General features: G+C 39.4%; 2 protein-coding genes across 2 annotated transcripts; both read right to left on the minus strand.

Moving 5' to 3' along the window:
• Positions 1–4,039: 4,039 nt before the first annotated feature.
• On the minus strand, positions 4,040–5,867 carry K441DRAFT_536956 (kinase-like protein; the record flags this gene model as incomplete). The annotated part of the gene is made up of 2 exons (XM_067642445.1): positions 4,040–5,203; positions 5,256–5,867. 2 exons carry the CDS (start codon positions 5,865–5,867, stop codon positions 4,040–4,042), a joined length of 1,776 nt encoding a protein of 591 aa, XP_067509237.1.
• A 1,423-nt stretch (positions 5,868–7,290) lies between these two features.
• K441DRAFT_725057 (uncharacterized protein) lies at positions 7,291–9,330 on the minus strand (the record flags this gene model as incomplete). Its single annotated transcript, XM_067654115.1, has 6 exons — positions 7,291–7,938; positions 7,989–8,069; positions 8,119–8,211; positions 8,279–8,611; positions 8,712–9,034; positions 9,108–9,330. Coding segments are annotated over 6 exons (1,470 nt in total), but the record flags the coding sequence as incomplete, so codon positions are not given.
• Positions 9,331–17,327: the final 7,997 nt, after the last annotated feature.

Here is a 17,327-nt window from a genome sequence, read left to right on the forward strand (position 1 = left end):
CCGGAACTATAACTAGAATAACTAAAGCCGTAACCGAAACGGCCAAAACCTTAGCTATAAAGGATTTAAACAGTACGTAAGTACTACGGGTATTAATACAGAGGGGTTTCTAGTTAAAGCCTATAACTCTATTAGCGTAGGATAAATAAATAAACTATAAGGCATTGCCTAGGTGTATAGTAGGGAGTAGGCAATACCCTTATATAGGAGAAAAAGAGAGACGAACTAATAGGGGAGGAAGGAGGCTGTAAGCCTAAAGAGCTTATAGGGGGTGGCTAAGGCCTAGCCGAAGGCTACCTTTAGCAGCCCTAAGAGCTCCTAGAATATAGCTAAGATAGTATTATAGGACTACCTATAATACCTTATACACGCCTACCTATTTATACCGCTAAGACACTAGTGTCTAATATCCGCAGTATCTGATATCTGCAATATCTGCAAGATCCGCAATATCCGCAATATCCGCAATATCCGCAAGATCCGCAATATTAACAATATCCGCAATATTCGCAATGTCTGCAATTCTCTACACTAATTTAAAGTCTTTATACGACTATCTTGTCTAATAAGGAACTACGCAAGAGAAACGCTTAATAATTGATATTAATGGAGATATTAACCCTGCGGACGCTATAATAAAGGTCAAATTATGGGCTATAGGGTAGGTTAAACGAACGGAGTTGGCTTTGGTTTAACTAGGTGTAATAAGCTTAGACTATACAAAGCTAACTACTAAGGCGCTAGTGGCGGGCAAACCAATAGCGATTTTCTATTCTGGGGATGGAAAATCCTAATTAGCTGGTTCAACGGCATGGCAGAATTTGGCAGAATTCGGTAACATAGCAGAATTTGGCAGAATTTGGTAATATGGCAGAATTTAGCAGAAAGTCGCTATTACGTATATGCTACGAATAGTCTAAAAATAGGCTTAACTTTAAAGTATAGATTAGCCTTCTTTTTAGAGTTGCTCTAGTGTCGGAACGTTAATTATATAACGTAGTTATAAGACTATATAGCGAGGTTAGCTAACCTAACCTTAGAGTAACCCCTTACTTTTAGATAACAATCAACTACCAACTTTAACACCGTATACGTACCACTATAAGTGATATTCGTGCACGTTAATAAAGCGAGTATACTAATAGTAACCTCCGAGAATATATGCTACTTAGGACCGTATATTAGTAGCTACGACTTCTCTACTCTATAGTTAAGATTTTATATATACTACACCTAGAGCTGCTTGTAATAACTATTACCTATAAATCTGCCGATTTATAAATTAAAAATTAGACATAGTTAGAGCTGTTAGTAGGGGTTATTAATCGCGCTCCCCATAATAAAATTTTGGATTTTAGTAATCTAAACTAACGAATTAAATTAATGTCTAAATAAGGTTCTGCTAAGACGCTAGCTAAACCCTAACCTAGACCCTTTCTAACCTATTAAATTCTAAAAATAACAACCCCTACTAAATTAAAAATTAACCTTATCCTTAATAAGCTATCTAATTAGATTTAATAGTTCTTTATTATCTAAGACATAGCTAAAACTAATAAGGTATAGTAGTATATCGACCTATTTAAGAAGAAATATAATCTTCTAAATCTTCTAAAGCTAGAACTACTAAGTTGGCCTACACTAAGGGATATACTACCTACGGCTATATTAATAGTAAAGCTAGACTTAAACTAGCTTACTACCTATAACTAGCTCTACGCCAAATATAAGGACGATTTACGCGTATACTAGAAGCAAAAATAGGCTATAAACGATATTAATAACTATATCGTTTGCACTATATCGGTAGCCTACCTTCCACTTATTAATAGCCTTAGTAGTTAGTTATATTAAATATTTAAGGCGTCTTTACTACTATAGTAGCCACTATAGTAACAGAGATACCCTATATTTTGGTAAGTAATTAAGCCCATCTTGTACGAGAATCTTATACTATTAGTACTTACCAAATCACATACTCGTAGGGCTTCCTCCCGTCTATAAATACTCCTTCTATATTTTCCTCTCTTCCTTTCTTCTTCCTTATAAGAGCTGGTGGTGCTCTAATACTCCTCCTTAGTCCCTACTAAGGGACTTATTAGTTGACGTAGTGATATAGATAGTATCAGATAAGGAGACGGGCGAGAGAGAAGATAGGAAGGACGGAGGAGCCTCTAGTAGGTATTAGTTGAGCAACGTTAATAGCTATATTATAGCTGCCTAACCTCCTATACTTGCAGGCCTCCTCCTATCTATAAATACTCCCTCCTTTATACCTTCCTCTCTTCTTTTCTTCTTCCTTATAAGAGCTGGAGGTGCTTTAATACTCCTCCTTAGTCCCTACTAAGGGACTTATTAATTAATATGGCGATATAGATAGCATTAGATAAGAAGACGGGCGAGAGAGAAGATAGGAAGGACGGAGGAGCCTCTAGTAGGTGTTAGTTAAGCAACGTTAATGGCTATATTATAGCTGCCTAATCTCCTATACTTATAGGCCTCCTTCCGTCTATAAATACTCCCTCCTTTATACCTTCCTCTCTTCTTTTCTTCTTCCTTATAAGAGCTAGAGGTGCTTTAATACTCCTTAGTCCCTACTAAGGGATCTATTAGTTAATATAGTGATATAGATAATATCGGATAAGGAGACGGGTAAAAGAGAAGATAGGAAGGACGGAGGAACCTCCGGTAGGTGTTAGTTAAGTAACATTAACAGCTAGTTTTTATTACCCAAAAATTGTATTATATGATAATATTTGGGAACGCAAATATATACCCTGTCCTATACTTATACCACTACTAAATATTTTAGATTTTATACTTAGAGCTACTTATAATAGGCATTCCTAAAAGATCTGCCGGTTTAAAGCTCTATAATTAAACGTTGTTAACGTTTTATATAGGGGTTGTTAATTAAGCTCCTAGGATATAATTTTTAAAGTTTAATACTATACTAATATTACGACCTTCTTACAGTAGCCGAGCCACCCCTAATCTCCTCCCCTTTCTCTCCTCCCTTCTATTACTTGGCGCCAAGCTATTGTGTTGTCGCTAAGCTATTGTGTCGTTATACGTCCAAACTGGGTAGGCAATGACGTGGTTAATAGTTATTAGGTATTAAAAATATTTAATATATAAAGCTTTAAATTGGAATTATAATCTACTATATTATATCCTACGTAAAGGGCTTTATATTAAAGCTTTATAGTTTAAATATATACTATATTCGTAACTAATATATTCTTTAGGCCCGGCTTAAGTAGGGTGCCTTAGTTACTGTAATAGATCCTTACCTAGCAGTAACCAAGGCGCCTTAATCTTACTACTACTTCTAAATTAAGCAAAAGCTCTATATAGGGGGGTCCCAGGGGGTTTCCCCCTGGAAAACCTTATCTCTATATATATTAATTAAAGTTTATATAATAAAGCTCTAAATTAAAGCTTTGGGTTAACTAATTGGCTTATTACACTCGGGTCAAAATTTGCGTTGGGGGACTAACGTTCCGCATGTTAATATATCTGCTCGTATAACCCAACAAAGCTTGCTATATTATTAAACATTATGAACACCGCTTCCTTCACCTCAAACTAATAACAGGGTCGCATCGCTGCGTGCCATCTTATTCACTACCATTACGCCGGAAAAAAAATACCCTTGAAGGACCAATAGCAATTTTTGCCATGAAGCAAAGCCAAAAATTCTTCAGTCTATTCCGATCAACGGTGCCTGCTTTGGCCCTAAAGAGTCGATTCTCCCACTGTGCGATGTTTTCAGACCGTCTCGCAGGATGGGCTACCGACTGACGCCAAAAATTCATGATTAGCGTCATGAAAAAAGGTCAAGTAGCGCAGGCGTCCCACTGGAGCGCCCACTTAGTGATCTCAGGCCCCAGCTCTCCTACACGGCCCATCTTATGCGGCGTTATTCTCTCTTAAGGACGCGTATAACTCGGATCGAAGAACTTAAAGAACCTTAGACAACTAGGGCTTTAAAACATTCAAAGCCACTTGGTCTAAAGTTCATTATTGTCTGGATACGTTAGGTAATTGGCCATGTGGGGGATCTGGTTGGAGATGGTGTGAGAGGCCTATTCGAAGGATGAGTGGTCGTTTCCGGATTGAATGTGACATTCAACCTCTTGGGATTAGTTCTCTTCGGTTTTTCGTGCGATGGAATTGGGGAGTTGTACCGGTCACTGGTAGCATCTTTTGGCCATGGTTTTGGTTCGAGCAGGTATTTCTTATCTTCCTCAGCTTTTCGCACGAAATCTTTCATCCTCTTTTGCAAGTCAGCCGCTTTAATTCGCTTTTTCGAATCGATGACGAGCATCTTCTCCATGATTAATTCCAGAAAGTCGTGCAATAGGGCAGAGCACTTCTCATGTTGGTGAAGTTCTTTGACCCAAGCCTTGACCCCATCTCTGACATGAGCGACTTGTTCCTCTCCAGAGGTGATTGAAAAGTAATTATCATCACTGAAGTGTGGGGCTCCAGCCGATTCCAATGCTCGACGGTTTGAGAAGCCAATGACCGCGGCCCAGCCTCCTAGGAGCCAACTGATGTATTCCAGATACAAGCCGCCAAGGCTCCAGAAGTCGTAAGCGCGAGACACGGGCGTACCAAGCTTAAGCTCAGGTGGCTCATAAGTTGGCGACCAACAAACGCTCCTTGGATTGACCTGCGATCGCGAGTCTCGACCGTGGAACCTCCCTAAGCCGAAGTCCGCAATCTTCAAAACACCATTTGGATCGTGGGATTCTGGGTCATCTTTAAACCAGAGGATATTTTCTGGCTTCATATCTCCGTGTCGTCCATATTTTTCTTCCCCCGGTTGTACAGTTAACCTAACTGCTTCTCCTTGCCCCCAGACTTGATCTGTACCCTCCACTGGAGCTGTACCGTTTACATTAAAGTTGTGGATCAGCCGCAAACCGTCCGCAATACCGTACATCTGCTTCAACGACCATAATACTGTAGTTTCATCAAAGTTGGGTATTGGTTCCTTATGCTCCCAGTATTTCAGTAAGTTGGCATCTGCATACGGGAATATTAAGTGCCATTTGTTCTCCTGTCGAAATGTAGCAAGAAGCCGGATGAGGTTCGGGTGATTCATAGGGCCGAGTCTTGTGAGAATTTTTTCTTCCTTTCGAAATTCATTCTCGTTCGGAGAGATAAGTTTTTTGACAGCGACCAAGCGGTTCTCCTACACAGTCTTAGTTCAGGCAGGTCAAAAAGCATGATTAGTGCCAACGTACCGTTGACGTAGAGCGCTCCCAGAAAGTATGGTGGGATGGGTGGATACACTTAATTAAAACCTCACTGTAACCACCTCCCCGAAATTCAAGCTCCTTCCCTTCCTCATGTGTGAAGGCGATGAACGGTAAGATAATGCTGTTGTCTAGCTCATAGTGTTTCCCGGGTTCAAAGACGGGAGACGTCATTAAACATTGCGTATTGCTAAACTTTTCTCGATGCCGGGTTTTCCAGCTTTCCAAAGCTTCAATTCTTTTACCATTTTTTCCTTCCAAACGCCATTGTGTGTAGTCGTTGCCGTTATCAAACTTCCTTTGGAGGGGCAGGTCGTCATCAGTGACTCCATCGCGCACAAAACGACATATTTCCCCTTCTTTTCTCATGTATGCAAGGGTAGTAAATAATCGTCTTGCATCTTGGCAAATATTTTGCACGTAATCGGCAAGTTCAGTATCGTTTATGTCGGGATGTTCGGAACGGATAGCACTTTCGACGACGGATTCGTTGATTAGCGACTTTTGAGCGCATTCAGGGACAATGAATTTTGCACTCCCCATAGGGCATTCGATTCGATGTTCGTGCAGCTTGTCTTTTAGTGGGGCGTCGGAACTCATGGTACTCAGGCGTCGTCGGGATCGTTTGGAAGAAGTCTCACTGCCACTAGTGTATGAAGACGAATCGGAGTCGTATTTGAATGAATACTTCGGTGACAGGCCACTGATAGTTGAAACCGACTTCCGGGGCTCTATTTGTACGCCTACGGGTTCCTGTAGAGAGTGCAAGGATATTTTAGGAGGGGGTTGCTGCTCTTGAAGGATATCATCCCTGGTAGGCTAAAATAGTGTCGTTATCTGCTGGGTCTGACATTTCATCAAATCAATACCTACAGCCTCTCCCGGTTTAAGGGAACTCACCGGATGATGTGCGCTATCTCCTAAGTTAGGATTTAGTGGTCCTGCCGCAAGTAGTCGTGTTACTGTGTCGTTCGCTCTTGGTGGGCCTGACGTCTCCCCGCGCTGGCCTTCTGTCAAATCAGCGCCCCGGTTATTGTTGACCGGATAGCTTATGGCGTTCACATTTTGTTTGGATTGGCTATTTGCCTCATGACGAAATGCATGAGTCAAAACCTTGAAACACGAGAAAAACAACATTAATACTCTTCCGGCTCAGGCGTGAATTTCACGTTAACAACAGGTATCTCTTTAAGGCGTGCCTTGCCTTGTCCTTAAGTATCTAACAAGACTCGCTCAAGTAGCCGTGGGCTCAACTTTTAAGTCAAAGCTTGTTAGGCTGTGCAAGAGGCTCCGGTGGGGTTGAGTACCACACAGCCTCAATTTACGCCCCGCATTAGGGCGTGAGCCTGTGCCTTTGTCCCTCAAAGACAGCCTTAGCAGCACTGCAATACTGCGGCGAATTCAGGAAGGCCTCCGCTCAGGTTGACCAAGGCATAAATCAGCCTTTCACCATTTGCCTGATTTCGGTGACATGCCTTTGACAAATGGATCACAAGCAGTGCTCTTATCAATATTCAATATCAGTATGAGGCCGTATTGATATTGATATTGATATTGATATTGAATATTGAATATAGTACAGTCTTGGCATGGTGTAGTAGATGTCGGCTGCTCTCTATATTCTGCCAAGGCCTCCGAAGCCTCTTATACTACATTCGTCGCCATAAGCCTCCTTCCGACGGTAATATTACTTAGTAGCCGGCTCTTCAAGCACTCCGTACGTTCAATATTAGTACTCCCTAGTAATATACAGTTAGCTAACTAGCGCCTTTTACGAGACGACTTCGGGGTGTTTACAGTTAGTGTATTTAGTATAGAGTCGCTCGACGCGTCGTCGTCGCCACCACCAGAGTGTGTAAACTGATCAGAATCAAGCTCAGAAATAGCAGAGGAGGATGTATCGTTGTCTTCAATTATGTTGGTAGATAAGGGAGGCATGGCGTTGATCAAGGGTAGAGTGCACTGGGGGGTGCAAAAATCGCCAAAATTGACGATATTGTGCGCGATAATTTGCAAGATCTAATCTGATATTTAGTAATCTTTACTTTCTATATAAGGAGGTTGGAGAGTCATTTACCGATACATTTACCTTATTTTTACCACCTCTACTTCAAAAATCTTCAATCTTCAATATCTTTCAGTATTGAACATATCGTATTAATATTGATAAGAGTACTGATCACAAGTCCGTACGTTGCTTGGATAAGCAAACGCGCTCCCCTTTGGCACGCGAGTAAGCGAGACAAGACCCGGTCTACTCTTCTTGCTTTTCCACAGGAAAAAGTGATGTCCGCCATGTTTCTTGTCTGGAGTTGCACAGGGTCTGTGGCGATATTTCAGACTGACACATCGTACTTTGTTGAGATATTCCAATTCGTGGGGACACCCCGCTCTCCATATTTTCCAGCTGTCGCATCTCCGTATTCTCCAGCCGTTGTTTTAAGGGGAATTTTCCCCTGGGTATTCTGATTTTGGGAAATTCGAAGTTTGAGAATCTGAGCTGCCGGAAAACTTTTGGACGAACAGAAATTTTGCAATGCGTCCAAGTCCACCACGTAGCAATTGTTATAATGGTTAGCGGGACAGCAATTGCGGCAAGAAGCCAGGCGTTAGCAGAAACAGCCATGTTACCCATATTGTTAGTATGTACAAACTGGGTAGAAAAAAAGCTCTTCGAATTGTTAGATAAAGCGCCGTGTTTGGAGGAGAAATTGTGCTCACGGCGACTATTGTGGTAGGTAGATATATAAGACCGATAATTGTCAAGACCTTCACTGCGGCTGCGTCTCTTGTACTTTTCTCCTGGAATGCAGTCAGTACATCCTACTGTATCTCTGATTCGTCGACCTACTGTCAATTGAGTCATCGATTTGCTCTCCTGCTGAGATTCATGTGCTACATTTCTCAAGGCAACAGCGTTTTCGTAGTTCAGTAAGTCCGAGAGCTACACGCGCATTAACTCTCTCTATCGCCAGCTATGTCTCATATTCATCGAGAAAAAAATATCTTACTAATTGTGCAATACATTTCGCTTTGTCTCTCAGAACGTCTACTCTCATGACGTACAGTTCTAACTCCTTAATATGTTCATCAAACTGTACAAGGACTTGATCACAGTTGCATTTTTTCTTTGTGTTTGAATAGTTCATGTTGCAACACTTTTGGCACTGCTCTCGAATTCGAGCCACTGTACTTAAACAAGTTGGCAAAATTATTTGTAGATCAGTTATGGAATCTTCCAGGAGCTTAAGCGCTTGTCGATCCATAAAATTGATGTTAAAATCCATAACCGGAGAGAGATGCTCCTCTCTTGTTCCGACTGTGGCAAACACTATTTTATTGGACTGTCCCCGTAACTTATCGTTAGCCGAAAACCATAAATCTATGCATTTTAATGGACCGTTCTGGGAGGCTAGGATTTAAACAGGAAGGGCTGGATCTCACCTGTTCCTTTAATTGCGTCTCCAACCAAGCCATATAATCCATCCAGCCTCTCAGGCTGTCTGCAACAAGTAATCGCTGTATATTGCATGAAACGATGGTGCATCTATTTGAAAGTTCAAGTTGTTGGCGAAGTCGCTGTTCAGCATTGTGTGAGGGAGCGATGAGGAGGAATGTTGATTTTACGTTTTGCAAGGACTCCACAGAATCATTCTCATTGAAGTGCAGTCTGTGGTATACAGCTGTCTGGCGGATAGACCATGGCGATTGGCCTTCACTTAGCACTCTACCGTTGAGTTCAACACGCCTAAGTATATACGCCGACTCTGCCAGTTAATGAATAACTAGTCTTTGACACTCTGTTCGCAGAATGCTTCGCGAAACATGACAATAACTTACCGTATGATTCCGATAGATTTACGCCATTGCGTTGATGATATGGAATGTGTCCTGCCGCAAACCCTGGAAACTGGAACTCATTCTCCTCATATTTCCGCCCAAAGGTGAATGCATATTTCCATATTTGTGGAAATACGTTATATATCCGTAAAAAGCTCTCAAATAGTTCAAGAGAGACATTCAAACTTGTCCATGAACGATCTTGCCGAATGATGAAGATTTGAGAAGAGACGTCGGATTTCTAAACATTCAAATATTCTATTAGCTCTAGTTCTCTTGATCTACTGTTCTAAAACGTTTTAGGTAATTACATAAGTATTGAAATGGAAATGAGATGCTCTCTTACGCGTTGCAAACTCCAAATATCTGAAACACTGCTAATGTCCTGATTGCCTAATACACATGTAGTGCCTTTCGCCTCGAAAGCTCTAGTTACTTCCAATTGCGGCTTAGGCGGCTTTGCTTCGAAAATATCCTTTGCGTTCTCAAGAGTTCTTGCTCTCAATCCCTCGTCGTCCTGGAGGTAGAGATGTAAACCCATCCTCGATATACAATTTCCTTCACCCGTCTATTCGATATCTTGCGATTGCGACTCTACTCTCTCGCACTCTGAGTTGTGGCTGCGGTAGTGTTCCAGGGTATCTTCGATTCACGTTGGGACGCTGATAATTTAACCGGTGAAAAAACCGGGAATTGCCGATGCACTGCCAAGTAATGCCACGTCAGGAACATTAAGCGACAACTCCTCGGTGGCGGTTAGGTCCAAAGCCCCGAGCACTGCCTCGTTTATCTAACATAATCAGCGTTTCAGGGTACGTACAACATATTACTTTCCGGTGAACGATGGCGAGGCAGATTCTGACCTGGCCCGAAGGAGAAACTGTTGCAGAAAGGTTTCCCATGTGGGCACTTCGCATGTTACACTGCATAATCCTGGCACATCGAGCGGTTGTGGCATGTTATCGCTTTCCCCTAACAGCAAGAAATAACTACGGATCGCGAGAAAAGCGGTTTCTCCTTTCTTTTATTTTATTTTAGAAAAGGGTCGTTTTGGTGCCAAGACCTTATATAAATATACTAAATTTTAAAAATCTAGCTTATAAAAAGTAACTCTATACTAACTTGTTAATATAATTAATTAATTAATTAATATATCCTTTCTAACGGTAAAGTCCTACTAGAGTTAGACAGTGCCCGAATACTAAAATCAAAAGTACGTGTATAATTACGGAGCCTAAATTCTATTAGCTAGCTCTTATCGATAACTATAGGATAGATTTTACTACTAGAAAGAATAATATACTTTGTATATATTTTTACTCTTTTTTAGGCCTAGAATACTTTATTATAGCTTTATAATAAGAGTACAAACTATAGTAATAAAGGCTTTACATATTTTGTTAAAATTAATATTAAGTGTTTTTGTTTTTGTTTTTAATAATTAGTATATAAATACTAATTATTTTATAAACTTTATACTATTTATTTAATATATTAATTAAAGGATTAAATCTAACTAATCGCAATATTAAAATTAATTATTAAATCTTATTAATTACAATATTGGGATTAATTATTATATTTACTTTTTATTAAAAAATAGAATTAATAGTTATTTAATAAACATTTAATTATAATTGTTTAGCTTATTACTAAAAAGTTAAGCTTTTAATTTAAAAAATTAAAAACTTTAACTTTATTGCTAACTAGTATTATAAAGTTTTTTCTTATTATATTAATTAATTATTAATTCTATTTATTGTCCAATTCGGTCCCTTTCCTAGATCTATATAAGCTTTCATCTTCTATTTATAGGGAAACTTCTAAATATAACCTTCTAGCTAGTCTTACGCAATCCGCCTTCGCTTAGCTTATTTACCTTTATAATATATCAGCCTTTTATACTATACTTTTAAGGTATTTTAAAAGATCTAAGGAATAGTAAAAGGGTTTAGTAATTCGCCTATATACCGCTATTTAGAACTACTAAAGAACTCCTTAACCTATAAACCATTATACTGCTATATATAGGCCCCTATTTATAGAAAGCATTTAAATAATAATATTTATACCCGCCGTAGTAAATAGCTAGCTAAGATATTATATATAGCCTAGGTTATTAAAATTGAACTTTATACCTATATAAAATAACTTAGCTTATAAGTTTATTAGTTTTCTAATTTAGTAGAGCTAATATAAAGACTTTATATAGTATATAAGCAGGAGCTAATAGTTATTAAAACATTATAAGTAGTAGTAAAAAGTTTTTATATAGAATAGTAAGATTCTATTACGGGACTACCGTTCTATACGCTACGCCGTGCGCGTAGCTGGCGTCATAGGATTCCTTTCTTGTCTATTTGTTTACTTGGCAGATAGTTTATCCGCCCTAATTGCCCCTATATAGATTTACCGCAGCTACATTATTTTTAAGCTCTCTAGCAATCCTCTTAAGTCTCTATAACAGCCGTACGTAGCTATTAAATCTTTAAATCTAATGCTTGTTTATCTAGCGTTAGCATATAATACTTCGTCATCGTAATAAATTCTAAAAACTACTGCTAGAAGTACCCCTTTATAGTAAATAACTACTATTCTCTTATATTGAGCCTATTTATATAATCCTTATATATATAAGTTTTATTTAACGCCATTTAACCCTCTAATTAAAGATATTAATAACTCTTTATAATTAATAAATAAGGCCTTAAGATCGCACTCTACACCTATATAAGATAAGGCCTATAAACCTGCTGGTCTTTGGACTTAGTAGAGCTAACATAGAGATATTATTACATATAGTGCGGATAGGAACTAGTAGTTGTCGAGACATCGTGAGCAGTAGTGAAAAGATTTTATATAAGATAGTAAGATCTTAAAAACTATTACTAACAATTCCCCTTTATAGTAAGTAACTACTACGACCTTATTCTAAGCCTAGCGTAATCCTTATAAATACAACACTGATTCTAACTATCTTCTAAATCCTAGTAGAAAGTATTGACGGCCCTTTGTAATTAATAAACAAACGAAGGAACGAGCAAATATACTTTTTCCTAAACCCTAAGGCGATCGCCCGCGGAGTATACAGTTATTCGCCGTTAATTACTAAATACTACCTAGTAGCCTAGATTACCCCCTATAGTTAACCTTATCTCCTCTCTATAACTAGTTATCCTAAAAAGGGCCTAGTAACTAAGGCCTAGATATAAAAGATACTTAAAGTATATCTATATCCCGCTCGCCTTTTAGTATTATAAGTAGTTTAGATAACCCCTCTTTATACCTTTAAAACTCTAGGGGGAAGGGTATATAGTAATACGTATAGATAGCCTATATAGTTAATACGCTATTTAATACCCTTCTATAACTGCTATATAGTAAAAGACTAGCTATTTACTAAGGCGGGTATAAATAATATTACTTAAATACTTTTTATAAGCAGGGGCCTATATATAGTAGTAATAATAATAATTTATTGCTTAACGTCCGATTTGGATCCCTATTAGGCCCACGCGGACTACTCCTTATTTATATATAGGGAGAAAACTCTATTTAAGAAAAATGAGAAAACCCCNTNATCCATCTCCCCNCCTTTTNGGACTCGCCTNCTTAGCGCCTNNNAGTCGCCTNTNGTGCTNTACTACCTTACTNTTTNACCTCCTTGGGAACCACTGCTGCCGTAACAAGCCTACGGACGCGCTAGTATCACAAACTGTTACTCTACTACTGTAGAGTTACTAGGGGGCACCTGCTGCTTGCCCCCTTGCCTTCTATTACCATTTCCCTTACAACCCGGAACTGATTTAGCACATTTTGACTAATAAGCCACTGGGTGACCGCCTTGAGGCCTTTTTGTGTTAAGAGCAGTGTATTATAGTTCTCTGTGCCAGCTGCTGAGAGCATTATATATAGTAGTATAATAGCTTATAGATTAAAGAGTTATCTAGTAGTTTTAGATAGTATGTAATATTTAATAGGAGGATATAAAAGGATTTATCCCCTTTTAGCCCCTTAGGGACTAGATATCCCTATTAAGCTAAAGGTAGTATATAGGCGAATTACTAAACCCTTTTAAGATACCTTATGTGAAGGCTCAGTCAAAAGAACAGAATCTATTGGTAGCCAGTGAACGAGAATTCCAAGACGAGGTCTGGAAGAAGGTCGAGGAAAGGAAACGTCTATATATATGAGCTCAGGCTCCAAGCGAGCCCCTAACTAGGGTCTGTAACAGTGCCGTAACACCTTAAAAGTATAGTATAAAAGGTAGATATATTATAAAGGTAAATAGGCTAGGTATAAGTAGAGTGTATAAGACTAGCTAAATTATTATATATAGGCTTTTCCCTTACTAGGGACTTTTTCTATAGATAGAAGGTAGAAGCCTAAATCGGGCAATAAATAAAACTAATAATAATAACTATTATATAAGTTTATATTAGCGCGTCCGTAGGCTTGTTACGGCAGCAGTGGTTCCCAAGGAGGTCAAACAGTAAGGTAGTAGAGCACCAGAGGCGACTCGCAGGCGCTAAGCAGGCGAGTCCCAAAAGGCGGGGAGATGGATCACGGGGTTTTCTCATTTTTCTTAAATAGAGTTTTCTCCCTATATGTAAATAAGGAGTAGTCCGCGTGGGCCTAATAGGGATCCGAATCGGACGTTAAGTAATGAATTATTATTATATAAGTTTATATAGTAGATATTTAAAGTTTATATAAGTTTTTTTTTTTTTTAAAATAAACTATATATATTATATTAATTAGGTAATATAAAATTTAAAGGCTTAATTTAATAAATTTAATACTATAAGAACTATTTAAATTAGCGTAGTAGTTATTATAACCTTTTAGTTTAAAAAATTATTATTAAAGTAGTAAACGGCTTAGAAGTTTCTAAGTATATTATAGATATTATTTTACCTATAAGAGGTTTAAATATACTACCTATTTATTTAGTAATTAATTTAGTAATCTAACTTTATCAAGATTTAAAATTCTCTCCTATTTTAAATATCTTTAAGGTTTAATGATTTATAATTATAATTAACTAGTTCGTTTTAAGGCCTATAGAGGCTTTTATATATAGCAGAGTTAGTGCCTATAATAGGTTAAGTATTCCTTAGCTATGTATAAAATAGAAGTACTATTTATAATAGTTATATACTATAAATAGTAATAGATAAAAATAGAGCAATCTTATAAAGTCCTTTAGGTTATTTTAAATATACTAAAACATATTTATAAAATATCCCTTAGGTAAAAAATAAAGTAGTATTGCCTATATCTACTTAATCTATTATAGGCCCTAAGTAAAGCCTTTAAAATAGTAGTAGGATTATATAATAAAAAATCTATAACTTTTTAGATACTATAAGGTAAAGCTTTATAAAGTACTTATTATTAACTTCTATAAGCTATAGTAATAGAAATAGAAATTAATTAAAGTAAATTATTGTTATTATCATTATTATAAAGTATTATTACCTTTATAAAGAAAGTATAGAAGAGGTTACTAATTAATTATAATATATATATATTTTAGTGTAGATATAACCAAGATATTAACAAGAGTCCGTGCGTATTTAAGGGCTGGCTTGGGTGGCTGGCTGACTCGTATACGTGGCCAGGATGTTAAGCGACTGTGCCGAAGACAACTTGTGACCCCTTGTGTGCGCGTAACACACCTAATTTCGCTCCATCTGCAGCTAAATTAATATGCAGAGCTAGCAGGAAGGGGTGTAGTACGTGGCCAGGGATTGAGCCGCGGCCCACATATTCAGTGCTCGAATTTGAAGTTCTGAACTTCTCTCACCAAATTATGACATTACCTCCAGATGTGGTGTTTTACCCCGTCGCCCTAAATACGGGTAACCAGCAGCACGCCTTTATTAAAATTCTTCTTACAGCCGGCGCCAGTAAGCATGTATGCGCCCGTTAAGCCGATTGCTCTCCTAAGTCAATTTAACGTATTTGGAAACTAGAGGGACTAGCTGAAGAGGCAGGAGCAGGGCGTTTGGAATTCATATTGATAAGAGAAAGAAGCTTTACAGCACCACGATCTGGAACAGATATCACGACTTTTGGTGAGGAAGAGGAGTTCAGAATAGCTTCAAAATCGAGCTCAGGGCTCCGAATTCGAGGTGGGCCGTGGCTCAAGCCCTAGCTACGTACTACACCCCTTTCTGCTAGCTCTACATCAGACGTAGCGAAATTAGGTGTGTGTTGCGCGCACACAGGGAGGGACACCGGAGCTCGCACAAGCTGTAAAGAGGGGGGTGAAACTGGTCATGCACAAAGCTGTTGTAAGCCACCCTTGTTATGGCATTAGGCCTTCCGTGTGCAAGCTCTTCTATCGCGATGAAGCCAGTGTTGATGTGCAATTTAGAACAATTCTTATATTATGTGAGCATATTAGAGAGAGGGCATTACATCCATTGACCACAACACCGAGTTATATTCATTATGTGTTCTCTTGCTGTTTCGGGCAAAGTCAGATAACCCCCGGATGCGCCCGTGTCGTAGCAAAGCACGTCGCTCAAAAAATGCCTTAGGACTTCCTCAGACGCCGTGATCCCACAAGTCCCTAACGTATCCATTTGGCCCTAACATCGTTGTCTCGAATAAGCTCGACATGCTTTGATTTGCGCCTAGAAAACATAAGCCGCCGTCTGAGTAGTATTCAAGGCATTATACCTCAGTCAACACGCCAGTATCAGTCACACCTTGCGGGGGGTAAATTTGGTATCGATTTAGCCTCAACTATTCGGTGATGGGGTTAGATTCACAGTGGATTTGAGTCTTTAGAGGTGACGCCATACCTCAACGCGAAAATTTTTCCCCTCAGATGGCCCATACTTTTGGTTTAATAACCGCATTAGTTTCTGTGGATCTAGGTACTCGCCCTCTATGATTTGAGCAGGTTTTGTTGCGTGAGATGAATGGGACATTGTGCCGTGGCAGTGCGGCAATAAGGTGGATTGAAAGAGTGATAAAACTTAGACAAGCTACCGCGCCAATGATAGGCAAGTAGGAAGAGTTTAGGAGTAGTTGAATTAGACTGTGTTGCTTTGAAGATCAGAGAAGGTAGGATCTTAAGTCAGAAACCGTCTTGACCGGTGGCAAGTCATATTCCATAGGGTTTCCAGAATATCTCGCTCCCGCAGAATTTCACCGGTTCCTGATATTGTGCCTCGTTGGCGCACTTCACAGAAAGAACTCAAATTTGAAGAAAGATCAAAGACAAAGCGGTGTACCGAAAGGCAATAGGACAACAGGGTTGCTCTTGGCGCACATGGTTGCCTAGGATCTGGCTGACATGGTGTGAGCATACCCCATTAGTCAATTCCTCTGAGCGCACGCATCAATCTCCGCCTGAACGATAATGTTTGAGTTAGATAAGGGCTTGGACAAGTTTGGAACGATTTACGGCTGACCTTAGTCAAAGCCTGTGGCGTCGTGATCATCCATCGCCCAAGGCGAGCCTGTGAGGCAGAAAAGCGTCAGTGCAAGAACGCCTCGTCAATCAGCTGGCTCACACACCTCGGCCGCCCATTTACCGGGAAAAAGCCTAGTGAGCATGGAGCGCAATTGTTCTGGATCGATATAGCGAGCTTCGTACACCTTTGTGACAGGCATTTCCCTCGTCGCTGAAGCCTTGACGGCAAATGGCAAAAGGCGCCTGGGAAAAGGCGAGATGGAAAGATTCATAAGGAAAAACTTGGGAAAAACTTGCTTTATAAGACATGAGCTACTTATCGATCATTTGACACTGCACACTGCTTATTGCGCGTAGAGTCAGGGCATGACGGAAAGCTTCAAATGCATTGACACGTGGCAAATGCGAAGATATTTTCATGGTGAAGGTGTGGATTGCAGTTTGCCGCTGCGAGCGAGGCGTCCTTCGTATAACCCCACCATACTTGAATGGGAGCAAACCGTCACCCTCTGCATATGCACGATGGGCTAGTGTCTCGGCCTTGCCACTACAAATCCTGACGTACTCCTTCAAATTTACGCTTTTCTCGCCATTACATGTCTGGAATTCACTTCAGCATTTTTTACACCACGATACATTGCAAGGAAGATAATCCTTAGTGAGGCTAATTTTTCCTTTCTATCCTAGGAAAAGACACTGCTTATGTATCACAAGTTCTTATTCTTTCTATTTATGTCTAGGCCTCATACATGAACGTGAGAGTACTAGGCTCAAAACATATCGATTCG

This window comes from Cenococcum geophilum (assembly GCF_001692895.1).
Source record: "Cenococcum geophilum 1.58 unplaced genomic scaffold K441scaffold_3, whole genome shotgun sequence".
NCBI classification, from domain to species: domain Eukaryota; kingdom Fungi; phylum Ascomycota; class Dothideomycetes; order Gloniales; family Gloniaceae; genus Cenococcum; species Cenococcum geophilum.